At 39.2% G+C, this 15,863-nt stretch overlaps 1 protein-coding gene across 1 annotated transcript in view; it reads right to left on the reverse strand.

The window, feature by feature from the left end:
- The window catches only part of ACE2 (angiotensin converting enzyme 2), a 62,396-nt gene that overhangs the window by 32,664 nt on the left and 13,869 nt on the right, over positions 1-15,863 (reverse strand). Inside the window, exons 4-8 of the mRNA XM_004449067.5 lie at positions 14,160-14,318; positions 10,600-10,693; positions 10,033-10,176; positions 9,163-9,275; positions 7,359-7,464 (exon numbers count right to left, since the gene is read on the reverse strand). Coding sequence (XP_004449124.1) covers positions 7,359-7,464; positions 9,163-9,275; positions 10,033-10,176; positions 10,600-10,693; positions 14,160-14,318 — 616 coding nt within the window. The remainder of the gene's footprint in view (positions 1-7,358; positions 7,465-9,162; positions 9,276-10,032; positions 10,177-10,599; positions 10,694-14,159; positions 14,319-15,863) is intronic.

Consider the following 15,863-nt stretch of genomic DNA (forward strand, 5'->3'; position numbering starts at 1 on the left):
TTGATGTGGGAGGGGTGGGTGGGGTGGGGGGTATATGGGGACCTCATATTTTTTAATGTAACATTTAAAAGAAAATAAAGAAGAAAAAAACAAAAAAGTTAAAATAAACTGAAAAAAATAGCTAATGGAAAATGCATATCAAAATAAACTAAATATGGATACAGAACTAAAGGACATAAAGAAGACAATGTATGGGGAAGCGGATGTGGCTCAACTGATAGAGCATCCACTTACTACATAGGAGGTCCAGGGTTCGGTACCCAAGGCCTCCTGGCCTGTGTGGTGAGCTGGCCCACATATAGTGCTGACACGTGCAAGGAGTGCTGTGCCACGCAGGGGTGTCCCCCACATAGGGGAGCCCCGTGCACAAAGAGTGCACCCCATAAGGAGAGCCGCCCCACATGAAAAAAACACACCCCACCCAGGAGTGGTGCTGCACACACGAAGAGCTGATGCAGCAAGATGATGCAACAAAAAGAGACACAGATTCCCGGTGCCGCTGACAAAATGCAAGTGGACACAGAAGAACACACAGTGAATGGACACAGAGAGCAGACAACGGGGGGGGGGGGGGGGAGGAAGATAAATAAATAAAAAATAAATCTAAAAAAAAAGACAATGTATGAACAAAAAGAAGAATTAGGAAGTTTAAAACAGAACATAATAGAATTTATGGGGATGAAAGAAAATAATAGAGATTAAAAATACACTAGAGGCATTCAACAGGAGATTTGAACAGGCAGAAAAAGAATCCACAAACTAGAAGACAGGACAATTGAAATCATATAGTTGCAATAGCAGATAGAGATCATGAAAAAATGAGTAGAGCCTAAAGGACCTGTGGGAGAACATGAATCATATCAACATGCACATTCTGAGAGTTCCAGAAAGAGAGGAAAAGGAAAAAGGAACAGAAAGAATATTTTAGGAAATAATAGCTGAAAATTTCCCAAATCTTATGAAAGACCTAAAAATACGCATCCAAGAAACATGACAAACTCCAAACAAGATAAACTCCAATAGACCTGCTACAATCAAAATGTTGAATTCCAAAGATAAAGAGAATTCTGAAAGCAGCAAGAGAAAAGCATTACTCATAACATTCAAGGAATCCTCAATAAGACTAAGTGCCAACTTCACATCAGAACCGATGGAGGTGAAAAGACAGTAGTATGACATATATAGTACTGAAAGAGAAAAACTGCCAGCCCCAAATTATTTATCTGGCAAAACTGTCCTTCAAAAATAAGGAATAGTTCAACACATTCACAGATAAACAGAAAACAGAGTTTTTCACCAACTAACTTGCCCTACAAGAAATGCTGAAGGGAGTTCTTCAGGTTGAAAGGAAAGAACAAGGGATAGTATCTTGGAGCGGTATGAAGAAGTGAAGCTCTCCAGTGAAGGTAATTACATGAATAAACGCAAAATCCCAAAGTACGGTATCCTCAGTATGTAACTCTATTCTTTATTTCCTATAGATCTAGAATACAATTGAACAAGAAATAATCATATTTCCATGTTATGGACATGTATAACATTAAGAGGTAATGTGTGACAAAAACAACTGTAAGAGGGGAAATGGAGAGGTATAGGAAAAGAGACTATGTATACTACGGAAATTAAGTTGGTGTATCTGTGGTGGTTTGGAGTTATGTACCACAGAAATAGATGTTCTTAATCTTAATCCATTCCTGTGGGTGTGAACCCATTGTAAATAGGACCTTTTGATGAGGTTACTTCAGTTTAGCTGTGGCCCAACAGAATTAGGATGGGTTTTAATCCTACTACTGGAGTCCTTTATAAGCAGAATGATACTCAGACTCACAGAAAGAATGCCAAAGAGAGAGCCAGAAGCTGGAAGTCAGCAGAACCCAGAAAAGAAGTCAGGAAATGAAAACAGTATCTTTTCAAACTAGAAGTTTATAGACTTAGGCTATTTAATACAAGCACCAGGGTAAACACAAAGAAAGTATTTAAAATATATACAGAAATGGAAAGGAGAAAGGAATCAATCAAGTTATACAACAAAAGATCAACTATACACTAAGGAAGGCTGCAAAAAGGAAATGAAAAACAAAAAAGATATGACATATAAGAAATCAAGGAAAAATGGCTGAAGTAAATATTGCTTTATTGATAATTACACTGAATATAAACAGATTAAACTCTTCATTCAACAGATACAGATTGGCAGAAGGCAAATAAAAGCATGATTCAACTATGTGTTGTTTACAAAAGTCTCCCTTAGATCCAAAGATGCAAATAGGTTGAAAGTGAATGGATGGAAAAAATATTCCATGCAAATAGTAACCAAAAGAGAGTGGGAGTAGCTATACTCATATCAGAGAAAATAGACTTTACATTTAAAAAAATGTAACAAGAGATAAAGGATATTAAATCTTAATAAAAGGGTAAATCCACCAAGAAGAAAGAGCAATCATAAACATTTATACACCTAACCACAGTGCCCCAAAACACATGAGACAAACATTGACAAAACTAAAGCAAGAGATAGACACCTCTACAATAATATTGGGGACTTCAATACACCCCTTTCTTCAATGGATAGAATATCTAGACAGAAGATCAATAAGGAAATGGAGATCTTCAACAATATTATAAATGAACTAGACTTAACAGACATATTCAGAACACTGCACCCAGAAACAGCAGAGTATACATGGATCATTCCCCATGATAAAACACATTATGTCACAAAATTAGTCTCAATAAATTTTAAAAGTTTGAAATTATAAAAAGCATCTTCTCTGAACACAAATGGTGTGAATCTAGAAATCAGTAACAGAGGGAGAACTGGAAAATTCACAAATAAGTGGAAGTTAAACAGCACGCTCAAATAATCAATGAGCTAACGAAGATAAAGAAGATATCATGGGAAGTGGATGTGGCTCAAGTGATAAATCTTCTGCCTACCATATGGGAGGACCTGGGTTCAATCCCTGGGGCCTCCTAGTGAAAAAGAAGAAGAGAAAGCATGCCCATGCAGCAAGCAAGCAATGCCCGTGCAAGTGCCTGTGTGGTGAGCCAGTGCCCACACGAGTGCACTTGTGAGTGCCCGTGTGGTGAGCCAGTGCCCCGTGCAAGTGAGTCACACAGCAAGATGATGACACATCAAAAGAGAGACAAGTGGAAAGTCAAGGTGAAGTGCAGCAGAAACCAGGAACTGAGGTGGCACAATTGACAGGGAACCTCTCTCCCCATCAGAGGTCTCCAGGATTGAATCCCGGTGAATCCTAGAGGAGAAAAAATGAGAAGAGAAGACAACACCACAGCAAAAAATAGCAGTGGAGGAGGGAAAGAAGGAATAAATAAATAAACAAATAAATCTCTAAAAAAAAGATATCACAGAGAAATCAGGAAATATCTTGAGACAAACAAAAACACAACATATCATAACTTGAGGGGGGAGTGGATGTGGCTCTAGCAGTTGAGCGCCCACCTCCCACATGGGAGGTCCTGGATTTGGTTCCCAGTGCCTCCTAAAGAAGACAAACAAACAACAAGCAGACAATGAGAGAGAAAAAAAAACTTAAGGGATGAAGCAAAGGCAGTGCCCATAGGGAAATTTATAGCTCTAACTGCTTACATTGAAAAAGAAAAAAGAGCTCAAATTATAGACCTAATGACACATATGGAGGAACTAGGAAAAGAAAACAAACTAAACACAAAGCTAGAAGGAAGGAAATAATAAATATTAAATCATAGATAAATGGAATACAGAATCAAAACAACTGAGAGAATTAACAAAATCGAAGTTGATTCCTTGAAAAGATCAGTAAAATCGACAAACCTTTAGCTAGACGGACAAAGAAAAAAAGAAAGAAGATACAAATAACTAAAATCAGGAGTGATACAGAAGACATTACTATCCGCCTCACAAAAATAAAAAGTATTATAAGAGGATATTATGAACAATTGTATTCAACAGATTAGATAACCTAGACAAAATGAACAAATTCCTAGACACACAAAAACTACCTACACTGACTACAAGAAGAAATAGAAGAACTCAACAGGACAATAACAAGTAAAGAGCTTGAATCAGTCATCAAAAATCTCCCAACAAAGAAAAGTCCAGGACCAGATGGCTTCACTGGTGAATTCTATCTACCATTCACTCAAAGAAGAATTAATATCAATCCTGCTCAAACTCTTAAAAAAAAAACTGAAGAGAAAGGAACACTTCCCAACTCATTCTATGAGGCAAGCACTGCCCTAATACAAAAGTCAGATAAAGATATCACAAGAAAATAAAACGACAGACCACTACCCCTTGTAACTATAGGTGCAAAATTCTAAACAAAATACTAGCAAAGCAAATCCAACAGTACATTAAAATAATTATACATTATGATCAAGAGGTATTTATTCCAGCTATGCAAGGGTGGTTCAACAGAAGAAAATCAATTAATGTGACACACAATATTAATAAAACAAAGGGAAAAAAAGCTCATGATCATCTCAGTTGTTGCAGAAAAGGCATTTGACAAAATCCAGCATGCCATCTAGATAGAAACACACTCAGAGAGCTAGGAATGAAAGGAAACATCCTTAACATGAAAAAGGACATAATGAAAAGCCCCCAACTAACATCATACCGAATGGTGAAAGTCTGAAAGCTTTGGCTCTAATGCTAGGAACAAGACAAGGATGCCCACTGTCACCACTGTTATTCAACACTGTACTGGAAGTTCTAGCCAGGGAAATTAGTCAAGAAAAAAAATAACAGGCATCTAAATAGGAAAGGAAGAAGTAAAACTCTCCCTATTTGCTGATAGTGTGATCATATACATAGAAAATCCTGAAAAATCCACAACAAAGCTACTAGAGGTAGAAATGAATTCAGCAAAGTGGCAGAGTACAAGAACAACACACAAAAATCAGTAATATTTAATACACTAGTAATAAACAATCTGAAGAGGAAATCAAGGGGAAAAGTTCCATTTAAATAGCTTCTAAAAGAATCAAATACCTAGGAATAGGAATAAATTTAACCAAGGATGTAAGGGACTTTTACGCAGAAAACTACAAAACATTGCTGTAAGAAATTAAAGAAGACCTAAATAAATAGAAGGACTTTCCAAGTTCATGGATTGGAAGACTAAATACTGCTAAAATGTCAATTCAGGGAAGCAGACTTGGCCCAGTGGTTAGGGCGTCCATCTACCACATGGGAGGTCCGAGGTTCAAACCCTGGGCCTCCTTGACCCATGTGGAGCTGGTCCACGTGCAGTGCTGATGAATGCAAGGAGTGCCCTGCCACGCAGGGGTGTCCCTGTGTAGGGGAGCCCCACGCACAACGAGTGCGCCCCAGAAGGAGAGCCGCCCAGCATGAAAGAAAGTGCAGCCTGCCCAGGAATGGCACTGCACATTCGGAGAGCTGACACAACAAGATGACACAACAAAAAGAAACACAGATTCCCGTGCCGCTGACAACAACAGAAGTGGACAAAGGAGAACACACAGTTAATAGACACAGAGAACAGACAACCGGGTCGGTGAGGGGCGGGGGAGAAAAAAATAAATAAATCTTTGAAAATAAAAAATAAAATGTCAATTCAATCCAAGCAATATCTGATTCAACATAATTCCCATCAAGATCCCAACAGACTTCTCAGAAATAGTAAATCCAATCTTCAAATTCATATGGGAAGGTAAGCAGCCCTGAATAGCCAAAAGCATCTTGAAAAAGATGTACAAAGTTGGAGGACTCAACTTCTTGATTTTAAACCTTGTAAGCTACAGTAAGCAAACAATGTGGAACTAGCACAAGGACAGACATATAAACCAATAAAATTGAGTTGAGAGTTCAGAAATAAACCCTCACACTTTTGGCCAACCCATCTTTGACAAAGGTGTCAAGTTCCACTCAATGGAGAAAGGATAGTCTCTTCAAAAAATGTGCTGGGAGAACTGGATAGTCATATCCAAAAATCAACTCCAAATTGACCAAAGGCTTAAACAGAAGAACAAAACTATAAAAACTCTTAGAAGATAACAAAGGGAAACATTTTCAGTATTTGTGTTAGGTAGTGGTTTTTTAGACTACACCAAAAGCACAAGCAACAAAAGAAAAAATAGATAAATGGGATCTCCTCAAAATTAATTATTTTGTGCTTCAAAGGCCTTTGTCAAGAAAGTGAAAATGTAACCTATTCAATGGGAGAAAATATTTGGAAGCCACATATCCGACAAGGGTTTAATACCTAGAATATATAAAGAAATGCTACAAACAACCCAATTTTAAAATGGGCAAAATACTTGAATAGACATTTCTCCAAAGAAGATATACAAATGGCCAATAGGTACATGAAAATGCTCAACATCATTAGGAAAATGCAAGTCAAAACCACAAAGAAATACCACTTCACATCCACTAGAATGACTACTTTAAAAAATGGAAATTAAATTGGAGAGAATGTGGAAAAATAGGAACACTTGTACATTGTTGGTAGGAGTGCACAGATGTGAAGCTGCTGTGGAAAACAGTTTGGCGGTTCCTCTGGAAGTTAAGTTTAGAATTACTGTACGACCCGGCAAACCCTCTACTAGGGATTTACCCCAAAAAATTGACAGCAGGGACTCGAATAGAGATTGGCATACTGATGTTCATAGCAGCATTATTCACAATTGCCAAAAGGTGGAAGCCACCCAAGTATCCATCAACAGATCAATGGGTACACAAAATGTGGTATATACATGCAATGGAATATTACTTGGCCATAAAAAGGAATGGAGTTCTGATACATGCAGCAATGTGAATAAACCTTGAAGACATCTTGTTGCGTGAAATAAGCCAGACACAAAAAGATAGATACTGTGATGTCACTTATATGAAATAAGCAGAATATGCAAATTCATAGAGTCAGAAACTAGAATACAGGTTACCAGGGGCTGGGTGAGGGAGAGAATAAGGAGTTAATGTGTCATTGGCTGCTGTTTGAGGTGATGGAAAAGTTTTGGCAATGGGTGATGGTGATGGAGGCACAATTTTGTAAATGTAATGACACCACTGAATTGTATATTTGAAAAGAAATAAAAAAGGAAAATTTGGGTTATACATAAGTTGCCACAAAAACCCCCATAGGACTGTACAACACAAAGAGCAAACCCTAATGTAAACAGTGAGCAAAAGTTAATAGCATAATTATAATAATATTGTTTTACCAATTGTGAGAAAATTACCACATTACTGCAAAATATTAATAATAGGGGAAATTGCATGTGTGAGAGGGAATATAAGGGAACTCTGTACTTTCTATGGTTTTTAGTAAACCTCCAATGGCTCTAATTTTAAAAATCAAAGGGAAAAAAGAATTCCCAGGGTGTCTTACCAAGCAAATGGGCAGGGAGGCAACCAGTCGGACTGATACGGGAAGGGTAGGCATCCATCAATTTTGTCCTCACATAGGTATGCAGGTGTTTATATAATGGTTTAATCTGAAAAGCCCAGGAAGAAAGTTTAAGACCAAGAATAGCAGGCTCCAATTTCCAACCCCAAATCCCCAACACTAGAAATAGGAGCTTCTTTAGACAATTAGAACTTCCCTAAAGAATGAGGGGGGGAAATTCTGCTCTTCTAAAATATTCTGGAGCGTTTGAAAGCACTCCCCCTTCCCAGATATTGATGATGATGAACTTCAGTGCATAAAACAATAAACACGCCCGGAGGAACACAAGATCACCATATGAAAGCATTTTTAAATGTTCATTTTTAAGATGCCATCTGCTTTCTTTTTAAAAATCGAGGCATAATTTAAATTCCATAAAACTTACCCATTTTAAGTGTAGTTTCATGAGTTTTATATTCATATACTTGTGCAATCATCACCACTATCCATTTTAGAACACTTTCATCACTCCCCAAAATTTTCCTGTGCCCATTTGCAGCCGGTTTCACTTCTATTCCCTAGCCTGATCACTGAATTTATTTCTGTCTCTGTAGTTTTGCCTATTCAGGACATTTCAAATAAATGGCAATATACAATATATGGTTTTTGTGTCTGGCTTCTTTTACTTCTCATCATGTTTTTGAGGTTCATCCACATTGTTGCATATCAGTAGTTCATTCCTTTTATTACTTAAGAGTATCCCATTGTATGGATATGCTAGAGTTTGTTTATCCTTTTACCAGTTAGACAGTTGTTTTTTCCCAGATTTTGGCTGTTATGGATAATGTTTCTTTGAACATTTATGTATAAATCTTTGTGCAGCTATACGCTTTCATTTCTCTCATGTAGGTACCTAGGAGTGGAATAGCTGTGTCATATGGTAAGTGTGTGTTTAATTTTCTAGGAAACTACAAACTGAGTACCATTTTACCTTTCTACCAGTAATGTATGTGGGTTCCTGTTTCTTCACATGCTCACCATCATTTGGTATTGTCAGTCACTTTGATCACAGACATTCTGGTGGGTATGTAGTGAATTGTTATCATGGTATAAATTTGCATTTCCCTAATAACTTTTTACTTGCTTATTTGCCATTTATATAATTTCTCTGATGATGTACTTACTCAAATCTTTTGACCATTTCTTTTTGTGTCCTACTTATATTTATAATAGCTCTTCCCAACTATGTTGTAACAGAGTAGCTTCACATTAGAAGATTGAAGGGACCGGAGCAAAGGGGAGGTATGGGGATCAAAATGAAGGAAGAAGGAGACACTGGATAGTGTCTGTGGAACACCTGAGCTCATAGGACTCTTCCTTCCCCATGAAGGCTTCCTTAGTCAAAAGGCTAAGGAAATAATAATATCCATTGTTCTGAGGAATCAAGCAAAGCCTATGGTTCTTCTAACAAAGGAAGACAGTGCCAGTCCCAGGTAGCACATGAAGACCATTCCTTTTATAATCTAAAATACTATTCCTCCTTATAATCTTTCTATTATTAATTGCTTGTCATTGACTGAAAAGGGAGGAAAACAGAGGCAGAAAGAGCAATTATGAAGACGTTAATCATCTATAAGGGTTATCCTATAGCTCTCTCAAATCCTTGCAAGCTCTAATATTCCATGACTCTAGGAGGCCAGGAAATGGCTAACCAATGTGTTAAGAACATGCTGGGATCCCTTTGGTCATTTTCCCTTCTTCCCATGCACTTCCCTACATCTGTCTCTGTGTACAGTTCTTCAGTTACCTTTTCAAAGGTACTTTCCACATCTTCAATCAACTGGCTACGGTTATATCCATAGCCATCTTCCCCCTCTGTTTCATAATCTCCTCTCCAATAATCCCCATAGTCTTCATAATCTGTAAAAAAAAAAAAAAGGGAGAAAATAAGAGCAAGAAAGAGATAATGTACAATATTCACAAATTAGCCTTGCTGGGAGGTTAAAAAATCATCCAAGGTTTATCAAATTTTTATTGCTTTTCTAAATATCAATTTACAGGAGGGCAAATGTTCAATAACACTAGCTAATGTCTGTTAAGCACTTGCTCTGTGCCAAGAGTTTAAATGCATTATCTCATTTAATAAGCATAGAACACTGACAAGATTGTCATTATTGTAAACGCCACTGAGCAGATTAACAGACTATGCTTAGAGCGTTTAAATCACTTGTCCAATGTCACACACTTGTAAGGGCAGGTCTTCATCCGTATGACTGGAGGCCTTATAAAGAGAGGAAATTTGGATGCAGTCAGTCAGGAGAAAGCCACAGAAGAAGATGGAGATTAGCAGAAATGATAGCAACAGGCACAGAGAGAGTGATGGCCATGTGATAGAGGATTGCCAGAATGCTACAGACTCTGGGGGAAAGCAGGAACTCTCGTGGGTCTGAGACCTTCCTAGATAACAGGTGGAGAGTTTCACTCCTGAGCTCTTCAAACTAGGAAGTGCCAATGCTTCTTTTCTCATTTCCCATTGCTTTCTTCTTGAGAGTTGTTCAGCAGATGATCTTTAAGTTAGGGATACCCCTGATATCAAACGGCAGGTTTGGACATGAATGAGAAGCAACGTGATAGCCCCATTGAGAGCTTCAAGACCCGTACAGACCAGCAAACTTACTGTTTGCTCTTGCCATCTCATTTTTAAGGACCACGTACTCTTCATATAACGGCCTTAGCTGTCTGCCGGCCTTAGACCTCCAGCCTTCCCAAGCCCACAGCCTCTCATCATAGTCTGTGCTAGTTTCCATTATGACATCCAAACCTGTTATCATAAAGAACCCAGAGGGAAATAAACATACTTTGTAAAATATTTTATTTAGAAACCATTATATAAAGTTAAGGAGCTAAAAGTAAAGCTGGCAAACATCAAGATCATAAAGAAATCTCATGATTTGATCATTTTCTCTCCCTTATCATAGTTTGAAAATATGCCTGCAGAGAAATAAACCATTTGAAATAATTTAATTACTAACTTAATTAAAGTATTTGAATGTGACAAAATTTACAGTGAGGTTTTGTTAGAAGTTAAAAGAGCATCTATGTACGAAACACACATATTTGGAGTCTTAGCACATTTGGAGTATCCACCAGAAAGCTATAATGTTACCGTCTAATGTCAATCTACCTTTAGAACTTAGAAGGAAAAAGTAAATTTCATAATCGCTACTCAAAATTAATTGCCTACCTGGTTCAAGAAGTAAACACTCCTCTGGATTACTTGATTTACAAACTTTTTCAGTACTGTAGATGTTACTCATTTCATTTAGAATTGTATTCAACTGCAAATTAAAGATAATAAACAATGGTAAGGGAAAATATGCTAAAGAGAATGCTAGTTTGAAAGGTGTCCTTCTGGCCATGTGATTTTTTTATGCCTTAAAATACAGAAGTTGATATCTTCTTTGCCAAGCACCTTCCTATATAGAGAGAAGGAATATCTCAGTTAAGTTTCCCCACCGTCACCTAGCACATAATGAATATATGTGGGGTGATTGAAATAAACAGATCTACCAAAGCCCCTAAGAGCATTTCTTGCCTGCAGGGAAGTGCATTTGTTATTTCATTTAGGATTCATTGTGCACATATTTATTGAGTCTCTACTACGTCCTATGCTCTGACAGTTCTAACATGAACGAGTCACCAACCCTCAAGGACCCTACAGTCTATTAGGCCCTGAGATCAGTACTTACATAACAGAGTGGCAAGTGCTATGATTGTCACCAAGAGGAAGTGATGTGGCAGTGTGGGGGTGGGGAGTAATAATGTGGAGATTCAGGAATGGCTTCAAAGAGGAGAGAATATTTGAGCTGTGTCTTGAAAGATAAGTAGGAATTGGTCAGGTGGAGAAGGGAGGTGGAGGACAGAGCCTAAAAGGTGGAAAGAGCTTGGAAGAAGCAAGGTATTTTCAGGGGTGGTGAAATGTGGAATGGAACTGGAGTGCTAGTGTTGGTTGGGGAGGTAGAGTACGTGAGAATGGAGGACATGAGAATAGCAGGGATTGTCTTTGTCATCCTAAAAAGTTTAAACCTTACCCCGTAGGTACTGGATAGTGAAGACAATAGAGTAAAGCAGTGCTACTCAAAGTATGGTCCATGGACTGGTGCCAGACAGCAAAATGTTTACACAGTGTGACAAGATAAATATATGAATTTGAGAGAACAAATGTTTAGAGACTTTTAGGAAAGCGGACTTGGCCCAGTGGTTAGGGCGTCCATTTACCACATGGGAGGGCCGCAGTTCAAACCCCGGGCATACTTGACCCGTGTGGAGCTGGCCCATGCGCAGTGCTGATGCAGGCAAGGAGTGCCCTGCCACACAGGGGTGTCCCCTGCATAGGGGAGCCCCACACGCAAGGAGTGCGCCCCATAAGGAGAGCCACCCAGCGCGAAAGAAAGTGCAGCCTGCCCAGGAATGGCGCCACACACATGGAGAGCTGACACAAGGATGCAACAAAAAGAGACACAGATTCCTGTGCCGCTGACAAACAACAGAAGCGGACAAAGAAGAACACGCAGCAAATAGATACAGAGAACAGACAACTGGGACGAGGGGCGGGGCGGGGAGGAGAGAAATAAATAAAATAAATAACTCTTTAAAACAATGTTTAGACTTTTAAAAACAATTTGATATTTCCATGACATCTAAGCATGTGATTGATGAACTTAACCAAGTATTTATCTGTGATGGACTGGAACTAGAGGAAGAGAGGAGGGAGGGCAGGAGGGTGGGCAACAGAGGAGGAGGGAGGGAGAAAGGAAGGAAAGGAGGAGGAAAAGGTAGGAAGGAAGGGAGGGAGGGAGGGAGGACTGTGGTTCTTCTCCACAGATGACTTAAGAAATGCTGCGTTAGGAGTCCTGTTTCCCTTTCTTCTATTTCCCTCTTTCATTCTTTCACTCTGCTACAAGAGTCATTATCCTAAAACATGAAATAGATCCTGTGCTTAAAACTTCAACAAGATTCTATTGTCAAAAAGAATAAACCCAAACCCCTTATAATGTCGCTTTCTCTACCAGCTATTTCAACCTCTTCTCCTTCCTCTCCATTGAATTCATGCTCCTTGGGTCTCTTATTCTCAGACTCTTACATCCATTTAAGTGGTTTTCAATCATGGATGCACATTAGAATTATCTGGGGATCTCTTAAAAATACAGTGTCCAGGTTCTGAGTAGAACAGGCTGTCTAGATTCTAACAGAGCAGTAGACAAGGTTTCTTATGGTGTGCTTGTGAAAAAGATGGAGAAGCATGGAATGGATAAAAAAAGTGGGTTAAAGCTAGTTCCATAATTGGACTTAAAGAATGTCAATGTGTCAGAAAATACATGCAATATGGCTTCATCTTTGTCCTTATCAAGCATTTTTATTTTTTATGGACACACATGAGAACATTCAGAGTCTCAAAGGACAACAAACTGAGAAACAAGATTTTGGTGTTAAATGACCAAATATTTTAGATAAAAATATTTCAATAGGCTAGGTCAGGGAAGGCAAACTACAGTCTGTGTACCAAACTCTGTCAGCTGTCTGTTTTTGTAAATAACGTTTTACTGGAACATAGCCATACCCATTTATCTACTATCTGTCCTTTTAGAGAAAAGTTAGCCAACACCTGGGCTAAAGGGACGGGATGAACTTAAAGAGATGCTATTCTGACAAAGCTTTCTTGAATTTGGACAAACTGACCCCATAAGAAGAGAATTTTTTACAGCTATCATTTTAGAGAAACACTGGTGGAAGGGGTTTGGAGACGTCATTGACAGTGAGGTTGACACGAGCCAATTTGGCTGTCCAAAAAAAAATAAACCAGAATCTATTATGTCCTAGATTGTCCTCATAAATGTAGCGCACAGGGTGCAGAAGGTCATGTTCTTGTTTACCTCTGTGCAGGCCTGAACCAATCTGTGTTCTATTTAAGGATACTGACAAAATGAAGACAGCAACCTGGACTGATGAGAGGACTCAGAATCATGGTACAGGGAAGATTGACAGAGTGATGGATGTTTAGCTTAGAGGAGAAAAGACAGAGTTTTTTTTTTAAAGCTGCTTTCATTTATTTAAATATATGAAAGAACAATGTGGCTCCAGAAGATGGAACCTAGTGCAGTAAAGCACTTTATGCTCAACATATCAAATATCTTTCCATTAATTAGAGGGACCCATGCATGGAACAGTCTTGGGAGGGTGTGAATCACACATCGCTGAAGTGGCTTGAGCTGAGACTTTAACCACTTGTTAAGGAAGATGCAGCGGAGATTCAAGAATCAAAAGGGGGACAGATTAGACTGTATACAGGGTTTCTCAAGCTTGGTATTACTGACATTTGGACAAGATAATTCTTTGTGCCTGGAAGCTGTCCTGTGCATTGCAGACTGTTTAGCATCATACCTTCCTAGGTGATAATAGCATTATCCCATTGTGACAACCAAAAATGTCTCTAGATATCTTCAGGCTGCCTGGTCTTCAGAAAGGTGACCATTGCATAGGGTCCATACACACCAGATTACCCACAACAATCCCATTTTAGCTCTGTGCTCTAACATAATTATTACCAGCATCTTCTTGTACTCTCAAAAGAGCTCCAGTCTGGATGATAAATTATATGGTTACTCAACCTAGGTACAGAACTCTTGTTAATGTCAGCATTACTCTCTATGCAGATAAAGGAAGCTACCATGGGTCGTATTACTGTTTAATATTTCCCAAATATTTCAACTCTTGGGATCAGCGCTAAAATGTTCACAAACATACCCGTTTGCTCTTGTCTGCTGATAGCCCTGTTGACCCACTCTGCTGAAGGACCTGCAACTGTAGCTTGTTCGTGAGGTTTGAAATTTCTTGTAGTGAAAAATTTTGGGCCATCTTGGATTGTTCTTCATAAAAGGCAGACCATTTGGCCCCAGCTTCACTCTGTAACAACAAAAATAAAACTGAAGTCAGAATGGAGTGACTTGAACAGATAGAACATAAGATGTAGTCCAAAGAATATCTGGTGGAACAGCTAATATTTCCTGAGTGGTTAAGCCTTCTCCTTTGCTGAAGGTCAGGACTTAGGTTAAGGGTGACCAGGCCACTCTTGGTCACTCTCTTTTTCTGGCCCAGTGCCTAGTTGTTCCCCTAGAGTCCTGTCCCCAGAACTGGAAGTGAATTCTTACAGATAAGTCACAGTGTGGGGCCCTGAAATTTATTATCTTTGCACTGTGATGTGGGTGAGTTGGCCAAGGACACAAAGATGGGTGCTCCGAAGGGAGAACCCAGGGAAACGGATATGGCTCAACCAACTGGGCTCCCGTCTACCATATAGGAGGTCCAGGTTTCAATGCCCAGGGCCTGCTGGTGAGGGCAAGCTGGCCTACGCAGCAAGCTGGTCCATGCAGAGTGCCGGCCCATGCAGGAATGCAGCCCCATGCAGGAGTGCCCCCCTGTGTGGGAATGCCAACCCACACGGGAAAGCCACCCCTCGCAGGAGTGCCGGCCATCACGAAGAGCTGATGCAGCAAGATGATGCAACAAGAAACACAGAGGAGAGAAAATAAGAAGATGTAGCAGAACAGGGAGATAAGGTGGTGCAAGAGAGTAATTGCCTCTCTTCCACTCCAGAAGGTCCCGGGATGGGTTCCCAGAGGCGGCTAATGAGAATACAAGCAGACATAGAAGAACACACAGTGAATGCACACAGAGAGCAGACAATGGGGGGAATGGGGGGGGGGGGGGGAATAAATAAAAGTAAGTCTTTCAAAAAAATAAAAATAAAGGGAGAACCCAGTAGAGCTCAGAGTGACCTTACTGGGAGCACAGTCCCTCATGATGATGGGAACTATGCGAAATGAGAACCAATCACAATAAGATCCTAGGTGCCCTGACTTAGCCCAGAGATCCTGATCTTAAATTATGATTCCCAAAGAAATTTGCCTGTAATATGGCAATTTGGCGGCCATGATGATTTTCTCAACTGACAAGCAGGAAATGATAACAGGGTTCACTTGTCTCCACATTGATAGGCAAGTAGACTTCTCTAGACTTCTCTAGTGTGGTCAACTTAACGCGCAAACTCATTTCCATTTATCAAAGACTAAGCTGAGCAACTACTTTGTATATTGTCATGCTCTAACTCATATAAAAGAGGTAGCGTGTGAGGCTCCATTCCTGGAGTTAAATATCCCTGACTAGCTGTGTGAACTTACCCAAATTGCTTAGCTTCTCTGAGTCCATTACCTTCTCTGTAAAGTGTGAGTAATAATAGGACCTACCTCCAAGCATTTTTGTAAGGATAAGAAGATTAACAAATAATAAAATACTTTTCAGAGTGTCTGACACATCCTAGGTATTAAATAAATGTTAGCTCTTTTTATTTATAGAGAAAAAGTCCTCGCCCTTAAGTTGCTTACAATTTTATCAGACAGATTAGATATGCATCAAGAATGTTTCATTAGTGACACAGAAGAGCATATTATA

This window comes from Dasypus novemcinctus, chromosome X (genome assembly GCF_030445035.2).
Source record: "Dasypus novemcinctus isolate mDasNov1 chromosome X, mDasNov1.1.hap2, whole genome shotgun sequence".
In the NCBI taxonomy this organism is placed as follows: domain Eukaryota; kingdom Metazoa; phylum Chordata; class Mammalia; order Cingulata; family Dasypodidae; genus Dasypus; species Dasypus novemcinctus.